The sequence below is a fragment of the Hyla sarda genome, chromosome 4 (assembly GCF_029499605.1).
Source record: "Hyla sarda isolate aHylSar1 chromosome 4, aHylSar1.hap1, whole genome shotgun sequence".
In the NCBI taxonomy this organism is placed as follows: domain Eukaryota; kingdom Metazoa; phylum Chordata; class Amphibia; order Anura; family Hylidae; genus Hyla; species Hyla sarda.
The window spans coordinates 259,810,394-259,828,384 of record NC_079192.1 but is presented as its reverse complement, the minus strand read 5'-3'; the positions used below and the strand labels follow the sequence as shown (position 1 = coordinate 259,828,384).

The 17,991-nt window shown below is 39.2% G+C and overlaps 1 protein-coding gene across 4 annotated transcripts in view; it reads right to left on the bottom strand.

Moving 5' to 3' along the window:
- USP15 (ubiquitin specific peptidase 15) overlaps positions 1-17,991 on the bottom strand; it is a 100,918-nt gene that overhangs the window by 14,603 nt on the left and 68,324 nt on the right. For all 4 annotated transcript variants that reach the window (XM_056574035.1, XM_056574036.1, XM_056574038.1 and 1 more), the window contains 7 exons: positions 16,144-16,368; positions 15,212-15,295; positions 15,031-15,125; positions 7,783-7,974; positions 7,501-7,616; positions 1,609-1,881; positions 1,420-1,490 (listed from right to left, as the gene is read on the bottom strand). In XM_056574035.1, coding sequence (XP_056430010.1) covers positions 1,420-1,490; positions 1,609-1,881; positions 7,501-7,616; positions 7,783-7,974; positions 15,031-15,125; positions 15,212-15,295; positions 16,144-16,368 — 1,056 coding nt within the window. The remainder of the gene's footprint in view (positions 1-1,419; positions 1,491-1,608; positions 1,882-7,500; positions 7,617-7,782; positions 7,975-15,030; positions 15,126-15,211; positions 15,296-16,143; positions 16,369-17,991) is intronic.

Below are 17,991 nucleotides of genomic sequence, written 5' to 3'. Positions count from 1 at the left end.
AACTGTGCTCTGCTTCAGATACAGAAAGGAAGTCTAAACAAAGTCCCTGTGAACCCAGGATGATCACTGGACAGCACCTAATAAAGAATTTTAGGACATACTTTACGTACATTGTATCAACTCTTCAAGCTATTTGATTACACAATTGTGAAGGGAGAAGATACATACAAAGAAACACAATTCTTTATGACCGCAGATCCCACTCCTACTGGGTGATGTTACAAGGGATAACAACAGCAGCAGATTTGATTTTGGCACAGATATTATTGTTGTGTCTAATACAACATAGTATACATATAACCTTTCTAAGCCTGTTAAGTACTTTACTATGAGTGCCATCTCCTGTAACTTTCCTATAATACATTTATTATAGCACAAAAACTGTCTGGTACACACACCTAGAATGTAATCATAGATTTGAAAGAGCAGAAAACTGGATGTCAAGTAGTTTTAACCTTGTATTTGGCCGTTATAATTCCGGCCACTAGATGTCCCCATACGGCCTTATCGGTGTACTGACAGTGTGTCATTTGGGTCCCTGCAGCTGTGCGCCGGGAGACACAGACCCAAGAAATGAATGTACCCAGCGTTCCTTCTCTATGTGTACCATGTGCAGCGAGTAAACAGAGAGGAGGAGATTACAGACGAGCATGCACCAATTGGCTGCTGTCTGGTGCAGCGTGACACATAGCAGACAGGGCGAAAGCTTCCGCAGCAGATGTGAGGGAAAGCGGAGTGCTTGCTACCAGCCTCCCACCTTTGCTATGGAGAAGAATGCAGGGGAACAGGCTAAAGAAGCATATATCTGGCCAGAAATGGATTGAGATAAAAATTACATATACATGATTCTTAACACACCGAGTACTATTCTAGTCTGGTTTATTTTTAACCTCTTGGTGACAGTTATGCTTTAAAAAGTTAAAGCATTAATTTTTGGTCCATCCCCTTTACCTTTAAGGGGTATTCCATTAAAAAACTATTTTTTTTTTTCATATCAACTGGCTCCAGAAAGTTAAACAGATTTGTAAATTACTTCTATTAAAAAAAAATCTTAATCCTAACAGTACTTCTCAGCAGCTGAAGTTGAGTTGTTCTTTTCTGTCTGACAACAGTGCTCTCTGCTGACACCTCTGTCTGTCTCAGGAACTGTCCAAAAAAGGAGAGGTTTGGGGAACTATGGGGATTTGCTGCTACTCTGGACAGTTCCTGAGACAGAGGTGTCAGCAGAGAGCACTGTTGTCAGACAGAAACAAACAACTCAACTTCATCAGCTGATAAGTACTGGAATGATTAATATTTTTTTTAGAGAAATAATTTACAAATCTGTTTAACTTTCTGGAGCCAGTTGATATGAAAAAAAAAATAGCTTTTTAATGGAATACCCCTTTAAGTGAGGACTTTACATCTACAAAATCTTACCTCTGCTGCATTTTCATCAAAGAACTTTTTTTTCATTTTGGGATCCCAGTCCAAGGCAAGGTAGGAGCTTTCTACGACATAACACGATAGATTGTAAGTCTTTTATACAGACATTTTCACACCTAATGCAGTTTTTACTAACTTGAACATAATAACTATAACCAATACTGAAACAAATAGCAAGTTTACCATCTAGCCTGAGTTGTCTGTCATCAAATCTGATGTATCGAGTGTCGTCTTTGATGTAACTGATGTCAGTGTTGCCCAAATTAGTAAACTGGAATGTAAACAAGCGTTTCCTCTGTCCTGTGACTGATTGTCCTTTGCATGTTTCTTCACACAGTCCATTTTCGGAGTCATTATCGCCTCCAACAGAGTCTTCTGACTGGCTGTTCTCATTCTCTGAAGGAAGCTCCTGATCTTGGCTGGACTCATCATCGGGTTCATCCGTCTCCATTTCACCTAGGAAAGAATTTACAGTTTTATCACAGTACCTATAAAATGGAACTTTGTACTGGGTACATGACAAAATATAGACACATTGGGGGAGATTTATCAAAACCTGTCCAGAGGAAAAATTGCCCATAGCAACCAATCAGATCGCTTCTTTCATATTTAACCCCTTAACGACGCAGGACGTAAATGTACGTCCTGGTGACGTGGTACTTAACACACCAGGACGTACATTTACGTCCTAAGCATAACCGCGGGCATCGGAGCGATGCCCGGATCATGCGCGGCAGGTACCGGCTGTTGATCGCAGCCAGGGACCCGCCGGTAATGGCGGACATCCGCGATCCCGCGGATGTCCGCCATTAACCCCTCAGATGCCGTGATCAATACAGATCACGGCATCTGCAGCATCGCGGTCACTTAATTGGATGATCGGATCGCCCACAGCGCTGCCGCGGCGATCCGATCATCCAGCACGGCAGCCGGAGGTCCCCTCACCTACCTCCGCTGTCTTCCGGGAGTCTTCTGATCTGCCTTCCCGCAGACCAGAGCAGAAGATGACCGATAACCCTGATCAGTGCTATGTCCTATACATAGCACTGAACAGGATTAGCAATCGAATGATTGCTTTAAACAGTCCCCTATGGGGACTATTAAAGTGTAAAAAAAAAAAGTAAAAAAAAAAAAGTGAAAAAAAACCCTCCCCCAATAAAAACTTAAATTGCCCCATTTTCCCTATTTCACCCCCAAAAAGTGTTAAAAAAATATTTTATATACATATTTGGTATCGCTGCATGCGTAAATATCTGAACTATTAAAATAAAATGTAAATGATTCCGTACGGTGAACGGCGTGAACGTAAAAAAAAAAAGTTCAAAATAGCTGCTTTTTTATAACATTTTATTCCCAAAAAAATAATAAAAAATGTATCAAAAGTTTTATATAAGCAAATATGATATCAATAAAAAGTACAGACCACGGCGCAAAAAAATGAGCCCTCATACCGCCGCTTATACGGAAAAATGAAAAAGTTATAGGTCTTCAAAATAGGGGGATCTTAAACGTACTACTTTGGTTAAAAAGTTTGTGATTTTTTTTAAGCGCAACAGTAATAGAAAAGTATGTTATCATGGGTATCATTTTAATCGTATTGACCCAAAGAATAAATAACACATGTAATTTTTACCATAAATTGTACGGCGTGAAAACGAAACCTTCCAAAATTAGCAAAATTGCGGTTTTCTTTTTAATTTCCCCACACAAATAGTATTTTTTGGGTTGCGCCATACATTTTATGGTAAAATGAGTGATGGCAATACAACGGACAACTGGTCGCGCAAAAAACAAGCCCTCATACTAGTCTGTGGAGGAAAATATAAAAGAGTTATGATTTTTTGAAGGCGAGGAGGAAAAAATGAAAACGTAAAAATAAAATTTTCTGCGTCCTTAAGGCCAAAATGGGCTTCGTCCTTAAGAGGTTAACAAGGCATCAATAAAATGAAAGCAGCGATCTGATTGGTTACTATGGGCAACTCAGCAACTTTTCCTCTGGACAGGTTTTGATAAATCTCCCCCATTCATTTGAAAAGATAAGCTTGAACATTTCTCCATGAAACCCCCCCCCCCCCCCCCCCCAAAGTGTAACAGCTATTGTATTCAATATTCTATTATTAAGTTCAAAACACACTACTAGAAATAGGAAAGCCATTAAATGACTTAAAGGCAACACATGCGAAAAAGGTTTTTGTTCCCCAGATACTGTTAGTAATGGTTAGCAAAATATGGCCTCCTAGGCCAACAGAATTAATATTTCTGAGGTGTGATTTTATTTATTTTTTTTTTTTTTCAAAAAACTATATGAAATAGTTGTGGTCATGCATTACTATATATTTATCATATGCATTTAAGCTATAAGGCTGTACAGTGTAAATGGCCCCTCAAGTCGACTGGATATGTAGGATCGTCAGATTATTGATTCCAGTATTACAATAACTACACACTAGTGCCAAATGGATCGACACAGATAGCATAATGAAATCTGTTACTAGAATAGATATTTTTAACTTTAGAAGTTCCAAACAAATCAAATGGTTTCCCTAATCTCCCTAAGCAACCCCACAAATACTGTCTGGGGGCACCAATAGAAAGCACGCCTTCCTCAACTGAGCATTCCACTTAGATTTACCACGTGATCAGGGTGTAAGTTTGGGGGGCTGCTCTGTGGATGCAGAGGTATTTGCTTGTTTATCTAAGGGCATTATTTCGATGGCCTAAGTTAAGAGTATATTCATTGATTGACTCTTTAGTGATAAGAGAAGAAAAAACCTTAAACACACACACACATATACAGTCATGGCCATACATGTTGGCACCCTTGAAATTTTTCTAGAAAATGAAGTATTTCTCACAGAAAAGGATTGCAGTAACACATGTTTTGCTATACACATGTTTATTCCCTTTGTGTGTATTGGAACTAAACCAAGATAGGGAGGAAAAAAAGCTAATTGGACATAATGTCACACCAAACTCCAAAAATGGCCTGGACAAAATTATTGGCTCCCTTAACTTAATATTTTGGTGCACACCCTTTGGAAAAAATTACTGAAATCAGTTGCTTCCTATAACCATCAATAAGCTTCTTATACCTCTCTGCTGGAATGTTGGACCACTCTTCCTTTGCAAACTGCTTCAGGTCTCTCTTATTGGAAGGGCGCCTTTTCCCAACAGCAATTGTAAGATCTTTCCACAGGTGTTCAATGGGATTTAGATCTCGACTCATTGCTGGCCACTTCAGAACTCTCCAGCACTTTGTTGCCATCCATTTCTGGTGCTTTCTGACTTATGTTTGGGGTCACTGTCCTTCTGGAAGACCCAGGATCTCAGATGCAAACCCAGCTTTCTGACACTGCGCTGCGACCCAAAATCCGTTTGTAATCCTCAGATTTCATGATGCCTTGCACACATTCAAGGCACCCAGTGCCAGAGGCAGCAAAACAACCCCAAAACATCATTGAACCTCCACCATATTTCACTGTACGGACTGTGTTCTTTTCTTTGAAGGCCTCATTACATTTTTGGTAAACAGTAGAATGATGTGCTTCACCACAAAGCTATATCTTGGTCTCATCTGTCCACAAGATGTTTTCCCAGAAGGATTTTGGCTTACTCAAGTTCATTTTGGCAAAATGTAGTCTTGCTTTTTTATGTCTCTGTGTCAGCAGTAGGGTCCTCCTCGGTCTCCTGCCATAGCGTTTCATTTCATTTAAATGTCGACGGATAGTTCGCACTGACACTGATTCTCCCTGAGCTTGCAGGACAGCTTGAATATCTTTGGAACTTGTTTGGGGCTGCTTATCCACCATCCGGACTATCCTGCGTTGACACCTTTCATCAATTTTTCTCTTTCATCCAAGCCCAGGGAGATTAGCTACAGTGCCATGGGCTGCAAACTTCTTGATAATGATGCGCACTGTGGACAAAGGCACATCTAGATCTCTGGAGATGGACTTGTAACCTTGAGATTGTTGATATTTTTCCACAATTTTGGTTCTTCAGTCCTCAGACAGTTCTCTTCTCCTCTTTCTGTTGTATATGCTTAGTGTGGCACACAATTTAAAGACTAAGTAAACTTCTCTCCTTTTTATTTGCGTTCAGGTGTGATTTTTATATTGCCCACACCTGTTACATGCCCCAGGTGACTTTAAAGGAGCATCACATGCTTGAACCAATCTTATTTATTCACAATTTTGAAAGGGTGCCATTTTTGGAGTGTGGTGTGACATTATGACCATTTTGCTTTTTTACCTCCCTTTTTTGGTTTAGTTCCAATACACACAAAGACAATTTAAAATTTATTTGCAATTAAACACAAAGATAACAGTTAAAATAAATAGGTATATAAATGGAAGCCTTTTAAGAAAAACAAGAGAACAGAATAATGCAGAGGGGAAAAAAAGACAAAGTGACCAGAAACTAAGACATGTGCTTTGTAAAGGAGTCGTAAAGTTCACCATCTCATTCAATCAGCGTGGACACATTGCTCCATACATACAGCACACTATCTTACATTCCGTGTGTGGGTAGGTGTTATTGTTCCGACTGTCTTAGTGTATTTTTACTACTTACACAGTTAGGTTTGTACTGGAGTGCCAAAATTGTGCTATTTAGGAAAACAAAAAGAAAGGGCAGATGGCAAACATTAGCTTTGTCCATACCCCTCCATAGGTATGTTCACAGGTACTTAAAGGGGTACTCCGCCCCTAGAAATCTTATCCCCTATCCAAATGATAGGGTATAATACGTCTGATTGCGGGGGTCCCGCCGCTGGGAACCCCGTTATCTCTCATGCAGCACCCTGTGTCATCTGCTGCACGGAGCGAAGTTTGCTCCGTGCCTGATGATGGGTGATACAGACCAGCATATGTTTGCTGGACAGTTCCTGATATGGGCATCAGGTGTCAGCAGAGAGCACTGTGGACAAAACAAAAAAGAAATTTAAAAAGAAAATAATTTCTTCTGTAGCATACAGCTGCTAATAAGTACCGGAAGAGTAAATATTTTTTTACTAGAAGTAATTTACAAATCTGTTTAACTTTCTGGCAACAGTTGATAAAAAAAATAAATAAATGTTTTCCACCAGAATACCCCTTTAAGGACCAGGCCAATTTTCGTTTTTGCACTTTCATTTTTTCCTCCTCCCCTTCTAAAAATCATAACACTTTCAATTTTGCACCTGAAGACCCATATAAGGGTACAACCAATTGTACTTTGTAATTACATCGATCATTTAATAACAAAATCTACTGCAAATTGAAAAAAAAACGCCATTTTGTAAATTTTGGGGGCTTCTGTTTCTACACAGTGCAATTTTCGGTAAAAATTACACATTATCTTTATTCTGTAGGTCCATACGGTCACAAGGATACCCAATTTATGTAGGTTTTATTTTATTTGACTACTTTAAAAAAAATTATAACTACATGCACCTAAATTAGGATGTTTAAAATTGTCATCTTCTGACCCTTATAACTCTCTTATTTTTCCGCATATGGGGCTATATGAGGGCTCATTGTTTTGTGTCGTGGTCTGTAGTTTTTATCGGTACCATTTTTTGTTCCCAGGATGCGAGGGCGTACCTGTATGCCCTTGGTCCTGGTGTGGTTAATCCGCTGAAAATTTCACACTGCAGATTTTATGCCGCAGATTTCAACTAGTTATTTATATTAATCTGCAGGATACAATCTGTGTGAAATCTGCTAAAGATTAAGTATGTGTGAACGCACCCGAAAGAAACATGCTATTTTATCACAACCATTGTCTAAAGTCTAAGCTTTAGTCCTATATATATAAATGGCTCACTCACTGAAATGGTCTCACAGACCTTAAAACTCCTGACTTTCTGAGAACAATAAATGCCTAATAATGTTACATGGTAAACACCACTGGCATGCAATAGAGAATTCATCTTGACATCATATTAGAAAAGTAATAATAGTAAGTGAAGGAAATAATAACTAATGTATCAATTACACCAGTCTACTTCAAGTGAAGTTTGTCTGTTTATAAAATGTGACCAATTGTGTCATTGTGAGTATTCGGAAATCTTTGCCTTTAATTGACATTACTTACTTGGGGAACCCTCTTCATGGATACCATTTGGGCCATTCCCATTTATAGTATGTTCTTTATTACAGTGTAAAGGGCCATCATTTTCCTCACTGTCGTTTGTGATTTTTACATATCGGCTACAGGTAGCAGAAAAGAAAAGGATAAAGTAAAGTCATGTACAAGAGCAACGTAAAGTCATGTACAAAGCACAATAGTTGGATATTTGAAGATAAGACACCAAGGAGTTTGAAATAAGTCTAATAAGAAGGGATTAAGATGGTTTTCCAGCTTTCGAATACATACCACATTCTTGCTAAAAGCAAGTTATACAGCTTATCCTCAGTGATGTTTCTAGGCACTGTTAAAAGAAAAGGTTGGCCAAACAACGTTGATCCATGGTGATGGCTGTAACTGGTATGGCGAAACTTTTCTCGCAAATAAATAGGAATTATAACTTGCTCTGTATCTTCTGTCCTATTAATGGATGTCTCAAATCTAAAATATATATGCAATAAAACAGAGATCAGATTTCCTTGTTTATGTTGTTTAGATTTTTTAGTTATTATTCTAGTTTTCATTTCAGTTTAGTTTAGATGATTTCACAAATAAAACTGGTTACGGGAGCAGATAAAAAAAAAAAAAGTTAAAATACTAACAAACGCTTATTTTAACCCCTTAATGACCATCCATACTCTTTACAGTGGAGAAAGGGGAGTTAAGGTGTGTTTTACTTTTTGCAGCCCAGGCTCAGTGGATAGAAAAAAAAAAAATGGTTTCAGACGAGTTCTCCTTTAAAAGGGGTACTCTGTTTTTCTTTTTATAAATCAACTGGTTCCAGAAAGTTAAACAGATTTGTAAATTACTTCTATATAAAAATCATAGTCCTTCCAGTACTCATCAGCTGCTGTATGCTCCAAAGGAAGTTGAGTTGTTCTTTTCAGTCTGACCACAGTGCTCTCTGCTGACACCTATGTCTGTGTCAGGAACTGTCCAGAATAGAAGCAAATCCTCATAGCAAACCTCTCCTGCTCTGGACAGTTCCTGACATGGACAGAGGTGTCAGTAGAGAGCAGTGTGGTTAGACTGAAAGGAACAACTCAACTTCCTGTGGAGCATACAGCAGCTGATAAGTACTGGAAGGATTAAAAGGGTATTCCAGGCAAAAACATCTTATCCCCTATCCAAAGGATAGGGGATAAGATGTCTGATCGCGGGGGGCCCACTGCCATCATGCCCCCTCCCATAGACATGAATGGAGGGGGCGTGGCGTGACATCACGTCCCCAGTCTCGGAAACCCGGAGGTTTCCGAAACTGGAGACACAGCCCTGCATACAATGCAGGTGCTGCAGGGAGATCAGACATCCCCCTGTGATCAGACATCTTATAAGATGTTTTTGCCCGGAATACCCCTTTAAGATTTTCTAACAGAAGTAATTTACAAATCTTTTTAACTTTCTAGAATCAGTTGATTTGAAAATAATTGTTTTCCACTGGAGAACCCCTTTAACAAGACAATCTACAGCACCATGTTTTCTGAGGCTAGACAGCACACAGGTACAGATCTAGAGATATGGGAGGTGTGGAAAAACAAAGCTAAAAATAGAGGAATGCAAGGTAATGAAAGCATATTATAATAAGTGACATTAAGCTATGTGCATTTTACATAGACCTACTTTAGTAATAGTGCCCAACTCATTTAAAATCTATCAATGAGAAAGGCCTCCAATATGGCAATTCAGATACCACAAAGTCACTTAAGACATTAGGAATGACCCATGTCATATATTGCCATGATAAAGTATGGGTACAGTTATATTTCAGTATCTTGTAGAAAATGGTGGGCATATAACAAAACAAATATGATAGGAATAATGTTTTAATCCCTACCCCTATACATGTACTCAATGTACATAAACACACAAACTCACCTAAAGAGATTTGCATATTTACAGTCATGGCCGTAAATGCTGGCACCTCTGAAATTTTTCTAGAAAATGAAGTATTTCTCACAGAAAAGGATTGCAGTAACACATGTTTTGCTATACACATGTTTGTTCCCTTTGTGTGTATTGGAACTAAACAAAAAAAGGGAGGAAAAAAAAGCAAATTGGACATAATGTCACACCAAACTCCAAAAATGGGCTGGACAAAATTATTGGCACCCTTTCAAAATTATGGAAAAATAAGATTGTTTCAAGCATGTGATGCTCCTTTAAACTCACCAGGGGAAAGTAACAGGTGTGGGCAATATAAAAATCACACCTGAAAGCAGATAAAAAGGAGAGAAGTTCACTTAGTCTTTGCATTGTGTGCCACACTAAGCATGGACAACAGAAAGAGAACTGTCTGAGGACTTGAGAACCAAAATTATGGAAAAATATCAACAATCTCAAGGTTACAAGTCCATCTCCAGAGATCTAGATTTGCCTTTTTCCACAGTGCGCAACATTATCAAGAAGTTTGCAACCCATGGCACTGTAGCTAATCTCCCTGGGCATGGACGGAAGAGAAAAATTTATGAAAGGTGTCAACGCAGGAAACAAGTTCCAAAGATATTCAAGCTGTCCTGCAGGCTCAGGGAGCATCAGTGTCAGCGCAAACTATCCGTCAACATTTAAATGAAATGAAACGCTATGGCAGGAGACCCAGGAGGACCCCCCTGCTGAAACAGAGACATAAAAAAGCAAGACTACGCTTGCCCTTTCATTGTGTCATTCTGGCGTGAGGTTCTCCAACTTCTCGCCTCCCTTGTTCAACCATCCCTATCTGCTAATCCCCTGATCTGCCTTTTTGGCATCTTGGATTAGGAGATATGGACCCACCACGTTCGCACCTTTTTATGGCTAGGAAAGCTGTTGCTCTCAAGTGGATGGACCCCAGCTCCCCCACCTTGTCCCAATGGAAGACTTTGGTTAATGCAATCATACCTTTCTCCCTTTTGGTTTATAAAAATAGGAAATGTCCGGGTAAGTTCCTCTCTGTGTGAGGTGTATGGTGCTCTTCCCTGTCCACCCAATGCTCCTACTCTGGTTCCCTCCCTGGGGCCCCATAACTGTATCCCGGGGGGGACCGAGTGTGAATGCTTTGTGTTGCTGCCTCTGTGAGTCTCATCGTGACCGTGTGTGTCAGTTCTTTGGGATACGCCCTAATATGTATATCAGTTATGCAGACATGGAGATGGCGCGCACCCACTTACTGGCCGTACTCCATGGTAGTGCCATTGTTACGTATCCACAGACTTCTATGGTTTACTACTGTTTCTATTAATCTTTTTTTTTTTTTTTTTTTTCTTTCGTGTTATGGTGTTCTGCTTGAATTATTACTTTCCTTGGTGGATAATCTTGTCGTTTACATTTTGTTCAATTGCACTGAACCTCATGTGCAATGATTTCTTGTTTTCTGTCCTGATCTCTGTTAACTTTTGCCTGTTGGCTGATTTTACTTACTCTTCAATAAAACAAATAAAAAAAATAAAAATAAAAAAAAAGCAAGACTACATTTTGCCAAAATGAACTTGAGTAAACCAATATCCTTCTGGGAAAACATCTTGTGGACAGATGAGACCAAGATAGGGTTTTTGGTAAAGCACATCATTTTACTGTTTACCAAAAATTTAATGAGGCCTACAAAGAAAAGAACACAGTACCTACAGGGAAATATGGGGGAGGTTCAATTATGTTTTTTGGGTTGTTTTGCTGCCTCTGGCACTGGGGGCCTTGAATGTGTGCAAGGCATCATGAAATGAGGATTACCAACGGATTTTGGGTCGCACTGTACAGCCCAGTGTAAGAAAGCTGGGTTTGCATTCGAGATCTTTGGTCTTCCAGCAGGACAATGACCCCAAACATACGTCAAAAAGCACCCAGAAATGGATGGCAACAAAGTGCTGGAGAGTTCTGAAGTGGCCAGCAATGAGTCCAGATCTAAATCCCATTGAACACCTGTGGAGAGATATTAAAATTGCTGTTGGGAAAAGGCACCCTTCCAATAAGAGACCTGGAGCAGTTTGCAACGTATGCATACATTATTGCCAACTCCGGCACTGCCGCAGACTGGGACACAGCTGTCAATCACAGCGGGAGTCTCGCCGCAGCTGCTGGAGCCGTGATCGCGCTGGTCCCGGCAGCATTAACCCCATAGATGCATGATCAATCCTGATCACGGAATCTATGATGTTGACAGGGGGAGCGCTCTCCCCCTGTTCTCCAATGGCGGCGCCGCGATACAATTGCGGGGCGCTGTTGGTTGCTATGGCAGCAGGAGGTCAGATCATGACCTCCTGTCTGCCTGCTACAGCTGTAGTGTCTGCAGCTCATCAGGTTATACTGTGCTGCAGTACAAATGTATTGCAGCATAGTATAACCTGTAAAAAAATAAAATAAAAAGTTCTTCAATAAAAGTATGAAGTGTAAAAAAAAATGCCCCTTTCCCAATAAAAGCCCTTTATTATCACCAAAAAAGATCAAAAACACAAATCATATACAAGCTAGGTATTGACACGTCCGTAATGATGTGTACTATAAAACTATGATGTAAATTATCCCGCACGGTGAACACCGTAAGAAAAAAACCTCAAAAAAACCACAAAACATATTACCGCTATAGACATAATATACCACCCATATGTATGTCATGTGATTTTAACAAACAAAATAACATAATCCTTATTAATTGCACAGTAAACACAATGGCCCATGATACCTGTGTGGGAGCTTGTTGGTGAGACCTGCATTCAGCTGTATTGTTCGCATGAAGCCATCATAGCTACCTGAGAGAGTATAAAATCTAAAAGGAAATAAACATACATCACACAATATTCCAAGTTGACGAATGGATTACAGTATATAGATTGTCATTTTTGGCTTATCAGTGTTGGAATACAGCCTGCATATAAAGATGGCCAGGAATGTGGTGGGTGTGGAAGAACTTCAGCATTTGTAGAAGCCTTGCACATTTTCCTTACATCACATGGTGTCACCACGTGACCCATTGCATGAGAAGCACACCATGCCTCCCACTCCCCCTCCCAGACATGTCATACCTACTGCTTCTCTTACTCCTTTAAAGGGGTGGGGGTGGAAGGGACTGTCTACCCCCTCCTACTTAATAAAATGTCATATTAAGAGGGAACAAGCCTTTTACTATAAGAAGGTGGCTGGTAACAGTCCTTTACGCTCAGAGCAGCCATTGCACCAATACTATAAAAGTAATTCCAGTTGGGGAGATTATTAGGACCAGAAGAGTTTATTCCTAGGTGGATGACAGTGTGCAAAAACATTAGGGACTCCAGGGATAGACTTGAATGAAAATGAATACTTGGATAGGGTGCGTTATAGAGCACAAAGAATTGATGGTAGCATAGTCACATGAGGAATTGCTATACAACCAATCACAGTGAAGAGTGATTTATAGTGTTCAGTAAGAAGTATCATCCGATCACACAGATTATGCAGAAATACTCAGTATGTTGGCATAGGGGACATTGGCTCTCTATGTGTAGCTAGGAAGGGTAAATGTTTAGGTTCTATTCTATCACCCAGTCTCTTCCTTACCTCAGAACAGTGGGCAAAAGGAGGAGTTGTTTTTTCCGTTGCAACCTTCTGTGGTGTGCAGTGTGTAAATATTCAGAACCAAGTAACATCAACATGTGGGCTGTAGTACAACACTGGTGAACCAAAATGCCATTACACACACTGTAATCCAAGCAACTTGGAATATTGTCTGATGTATGTCCATTTCCTTTTAGATTTTGTACCTTTCTCCCATAGCTAGGATAGCTCCATGGGGACAATAAAGCTAAATGTACATCACATTATAAACAGTTCGTAGAAGTATGAATGACCCGGCACCTGCACAGCTCAGAAGGGTTAGGTTCACAGCAATACACTGATCATACAACAACTAGGCTGACCTTGAAGACTGTGGTGAAATTTCACAATGTCACGAAGAAATATAAAGGAGACTGCACTCACCATTCAGTGATCTTTACTTTAACCCAGTAGGCATATTACAGTACGTGCGTAGCAGGCATCATAACCAAGAGGCAGAGGTGGTAACGGGACAGTACCGTTTCCCCTTACCACCATGTCGGTGTCTGCTAGTGGAAGCACGCTTATCTTGTGCAACAGTACTGTCCCGTTACCACTTCTGCCTCTTGCTTATGATGCCTGCTGTGCACGTACTGTAATGTGCCTACTGGATTAAAGTAAAGATCACTGATTGGTGAGTGCAGTCTCCTTTATATTTCTTTGTGACATTGTATGTCACATTATCATGGACCATTGTTTACTAAGCAATTTATAGAAATGATGTGCTGTTTGTTAAAATCACATGACACATTGACACATTTGGTGTTTTATCATGTCTATTGCAGTAATATGGTACAGTATTCTAAGAATCTGTTATGAGATTAATTCAGATAAATATACAAATATTTTTAGGTGGGTTTGTGTGTTTAGATCCAGTATGTACAGGAATAGTATTCTAAACATTAATAGCAGTATTTTTGTTGTTATATGCTCACCATCATTCACACAATACTGAAATATATGTGTACCCACACTTTATCATAGCAATATATGCCACATATACGTGGAGGCATATTCTACTCATATTCAATAGCCCTATATCTAATAGCCTTACTTATGTGGATATATTGTGTAAAAGGGCTATGAGGGTGCTCAACATATTTTTGTATATTCACATTTGATGGCGCATCATGCCAGTTTTCAAATATTCATCTTTATGATTCCATATGTAGTATCCATCCATTCCAACAAAAATCTTTTATGGATTATAGTCTCTAACAGATTTTATTAAGAATTGCAAACATGTATCTATTCCATTGTAATTTTCTCGTGGTAACATTATCTTGCTACAAAGAATATGCGTGTCAGCCCTTTACAGTGAGGCATTTTATGAAGAATTTTAATTCTGGAGCTAGAATTCTACTATTCTTCTTCCTTAAGACCTCAAAATTTTGAAAAAAAACATGAAAGTGTTTCAGCCATATAAAACAACGTTTGACATGTAAATCAGCAAGTTGTGAGCAGAGAAACGTACGGATCTTTCGGCCGGATGAAGAGTGGAGTGCATTGCCGCCTGCTTCACCGGCTAATAATTAATGAGCGCGGTGGGTCTCAGGAGTGAGACCCGATGCGATCAACAACTTTTGATATGTCTCTATTTTACCATTTCTATTAAAAGTATGTTTAATTTTGCTGTAAGTAAATAATCTTTTAGTAATTCAATGCCGTTATATTTTACGTAGTAAACACAAAGAACAATAGCATTCACTCACCGCGACTACGGTGTCTATACGTGAGTATGTGAGTTGTGTTTACTACGTTGTTACAACAGCTTTATTGCACGCACCCCGCAGGTGTCAAGTATCTCACAGGATTCCTAGCCACCTCAGCTTATGTATCCTTCCATCGTTAGTAGCATATAACATGGTGCTCTCCGCTTCATTACCCTGCTTTCTTGTGTACTGTTATATTTTACACTTGGCCCTTAGTCCAGTGCTAGATAGAGCATACTCAGAAACTTACACATAAATATCATCACGCTCCATAATGCTACTCAAGTTTTCATCCATAGCAAATATCCTATGAAATCTATGATTGTAAATATCTGTGACCACCATCTGAAAATAAAATAAAAAAAGACATTGCCAGTTTTATTATTAGAATATAAAGAGCAAAACGGGAAATACATCTTTATAATGCATACCTTCTCTGGTGGAATATCAGATAGTGAAGAAAGGGCTGTGCAAAGGTCCATAATGTTTCCAATCTTTGGAACAACTACTTTGTACTATAAGAAGACAATTACAAATATATTGGAACAAAAACTTTATAAATAAAAAAAAAAAAATGTAGAATATATTATTTGTAAATAACACCCTAAAAGAACAGACAAAACGTATACACAGTAATATAACTTGGCCCTGAGTGGGCAGAGCATGACACAAGAACATAAAAAAACATCAAAGAAAGACAGTCTTTGCACCCCCAACAAAGACTCTGTAATGCATCTGTTTTGTCTACAGCAGTGTTTTTCCAAGAGCGGTCCTCAAGTACCCCCAAAGGGTCATGTTTTCAGGATTTTCTTAGTCTTTCACAGGTGATATAATTGTGGTGGTGCCTGATCACCTGTGGAAGACTAAGGACCATCCTGAAAACATGACCTGTTGGCGGTACTTGAGGACCATGCTTGAGAAACACTGGTCAAGAGTTTCTTTATCTCCCAAGGTTTTTTCTTTTTTCTTGTAGTAAATATGCTCAGGCTAAAGTAAAAAAAAACTAAAAGTATTTTAGGAAGACATCTACTAGGTGTTCCAAAAAACTAAAATTAGGTCAGCATATTCAAAAGGAACTATGATAAATATGTAGGTGCACATGGCTATTGCTGAAATACAGATTCAAACACAAAAATGACAGCAGCACACTATAAGCAATAAGCGCTATTGCAATTTAAAAATATTCATATTATACTTATATTTTACTGCTTCTAGTATGCTGCTGTAATTTTTGTGTTTTCCTCTACTGGGTGTTAGGCATCATAAAAGATTATACATATAATATTACCAGCCAAATGCCAGCTTTTATAGTAAAAATTAGCTGCTATGGTAAAGGTCTAATGTGTATGGTCCTATATCTTACCTGCATTGGTTTGGCAAGGGGATCCATTCTAACAAGATATACTTCCAGCGTGCGTTCTTTTTTCATTGGTAGTGGAAGTGTTAGGTAACAAAAAGGATCAAAAGTCACAGAAATTTTAGCACATTCAGGACAAACTAAGGTGGATTTAAATAAACCATGAAATATATCAACAATAATGGAGTCATTTCTTTTTATATGGTTCTCCCAGGCCTCTTCAGCAACTACCTGTAATGCAAGAATGTGTAGTGTAAGGGTAAAAACATATGCTTTCTACATGTGTATACATATAGATTTTTAGCTCACACACCAGATATGCTTGTTCTTGAAGAGTTTATCCAGGAATACAAAAGCAGAGAAAAGGTTTTCCTAAAACAGTGCCACACCTTGTAGTAGTACAACTAGGCTCTTTTCAATTCAATAAAACTGAGCTGTAATACCACAAACAACCTGAGGAGAGGTGTGGTGCTATTTTTTGAAACAATGAACTCTGTTTTTCTAATCCGGCATAACCCCTTTAAAGAAACTGTCTCTTTGTATCCTGAAGCGGTAAACTGAAGAGCTGACCATAATGCCAGCACTAAAACTTGTTCCTAACTACTGTCTTTAAGGGGTACTCCGGTGAAAAACATTTTTTTTTCTAATCAACTGGTGCCAGAAAGTTGAACAGATGTGTAAATGACTTCTATTGAAACAGCTGAATCATTCCAGTACTTATCAGCTGTTGTATACTACAGAGGAAGTTGTGTAGTTCTTTTCTGTTTGACCACAGTGCTCTCTGCTGACACCTCTGTCTGTGTTAGGAACTGTCCAGAGCAGGAGAGGTTTGCTATGGGGATTTGTTCCTGCTCTGGACAGTTCCTGACATGGACAGAGGTGTCAGCAGAGAGCACTGTGGTCATACAGAAAAGAACTATACAACTTCCGCTGTAGTATACAGCAGCTAATAAGAACTGGAAGGATTAGGATTTTTTAATAAAAGTAATTTACAAATCTGTTTAACTTTCTGGCACCAGTTTATTTAAAAATAATTGTTTTCCACCGGAGTACCCTTTAAGGAGGTAGTATTACCAGGACACATAAGTTACCTATTTTTGTTTCATAATGTAAAACTGTAGAAAAACTTCTTTTTTGTAGGCTACCAAGTGTCAAGGAGGGATTCCCAAGGCCCTATATTGCCCCTGCTGGAATGGCTTGATTCAGGGACAGGACCTCACCTCCGTGGCGGAGCTCTGTCAAAATGTCCTGCCTGCACCGTGCAGTCAGATTCAAATGCACATGTAGCGAGTTCTTCAGCCTGAGGAACGCCTCCTTGACACTTAGCAGACTACAATAAATATGTTTCTATAGAGTCTGACAGCACAGAATGAAAATAGAAAGGTAACCTGTGTGTCCTGGCAACAATACCTGTCAGCAGAGATTTAGTGCAGAAAGATTGACTTTAACCCTATGACGACCAATCCACCTTCATAAACGATTGCAGAGCTGCTCCATGTGCCTGCAGCCCATTAAGTAACACAGTTAGATTTGACAGCTTGCACGCAGAGCTGTTGGCAGGCTTGGGCTGGCACAATGACAGCCCAATCCTGTACTGTGACAGGTAAATGAAAAAAATAAGTTCCCTGCCACTAAAAAAAAAATGCCTGAGCACAGTCCTCGTATCATCGCTGTACAGATCATTGGTAAAAGTGATCTAATATGCTGTTCTCATTAGATCACTGTTATCAGTTATGTGCATATGGGGACAGCAAGGAACAGACATTAACACTTTCCTGTCATGCATGATGTACATTTCACAAAAAATAAAAAACAAATAATCATTCTGTCCACCAATTTTAGTTTCTTCTTCCC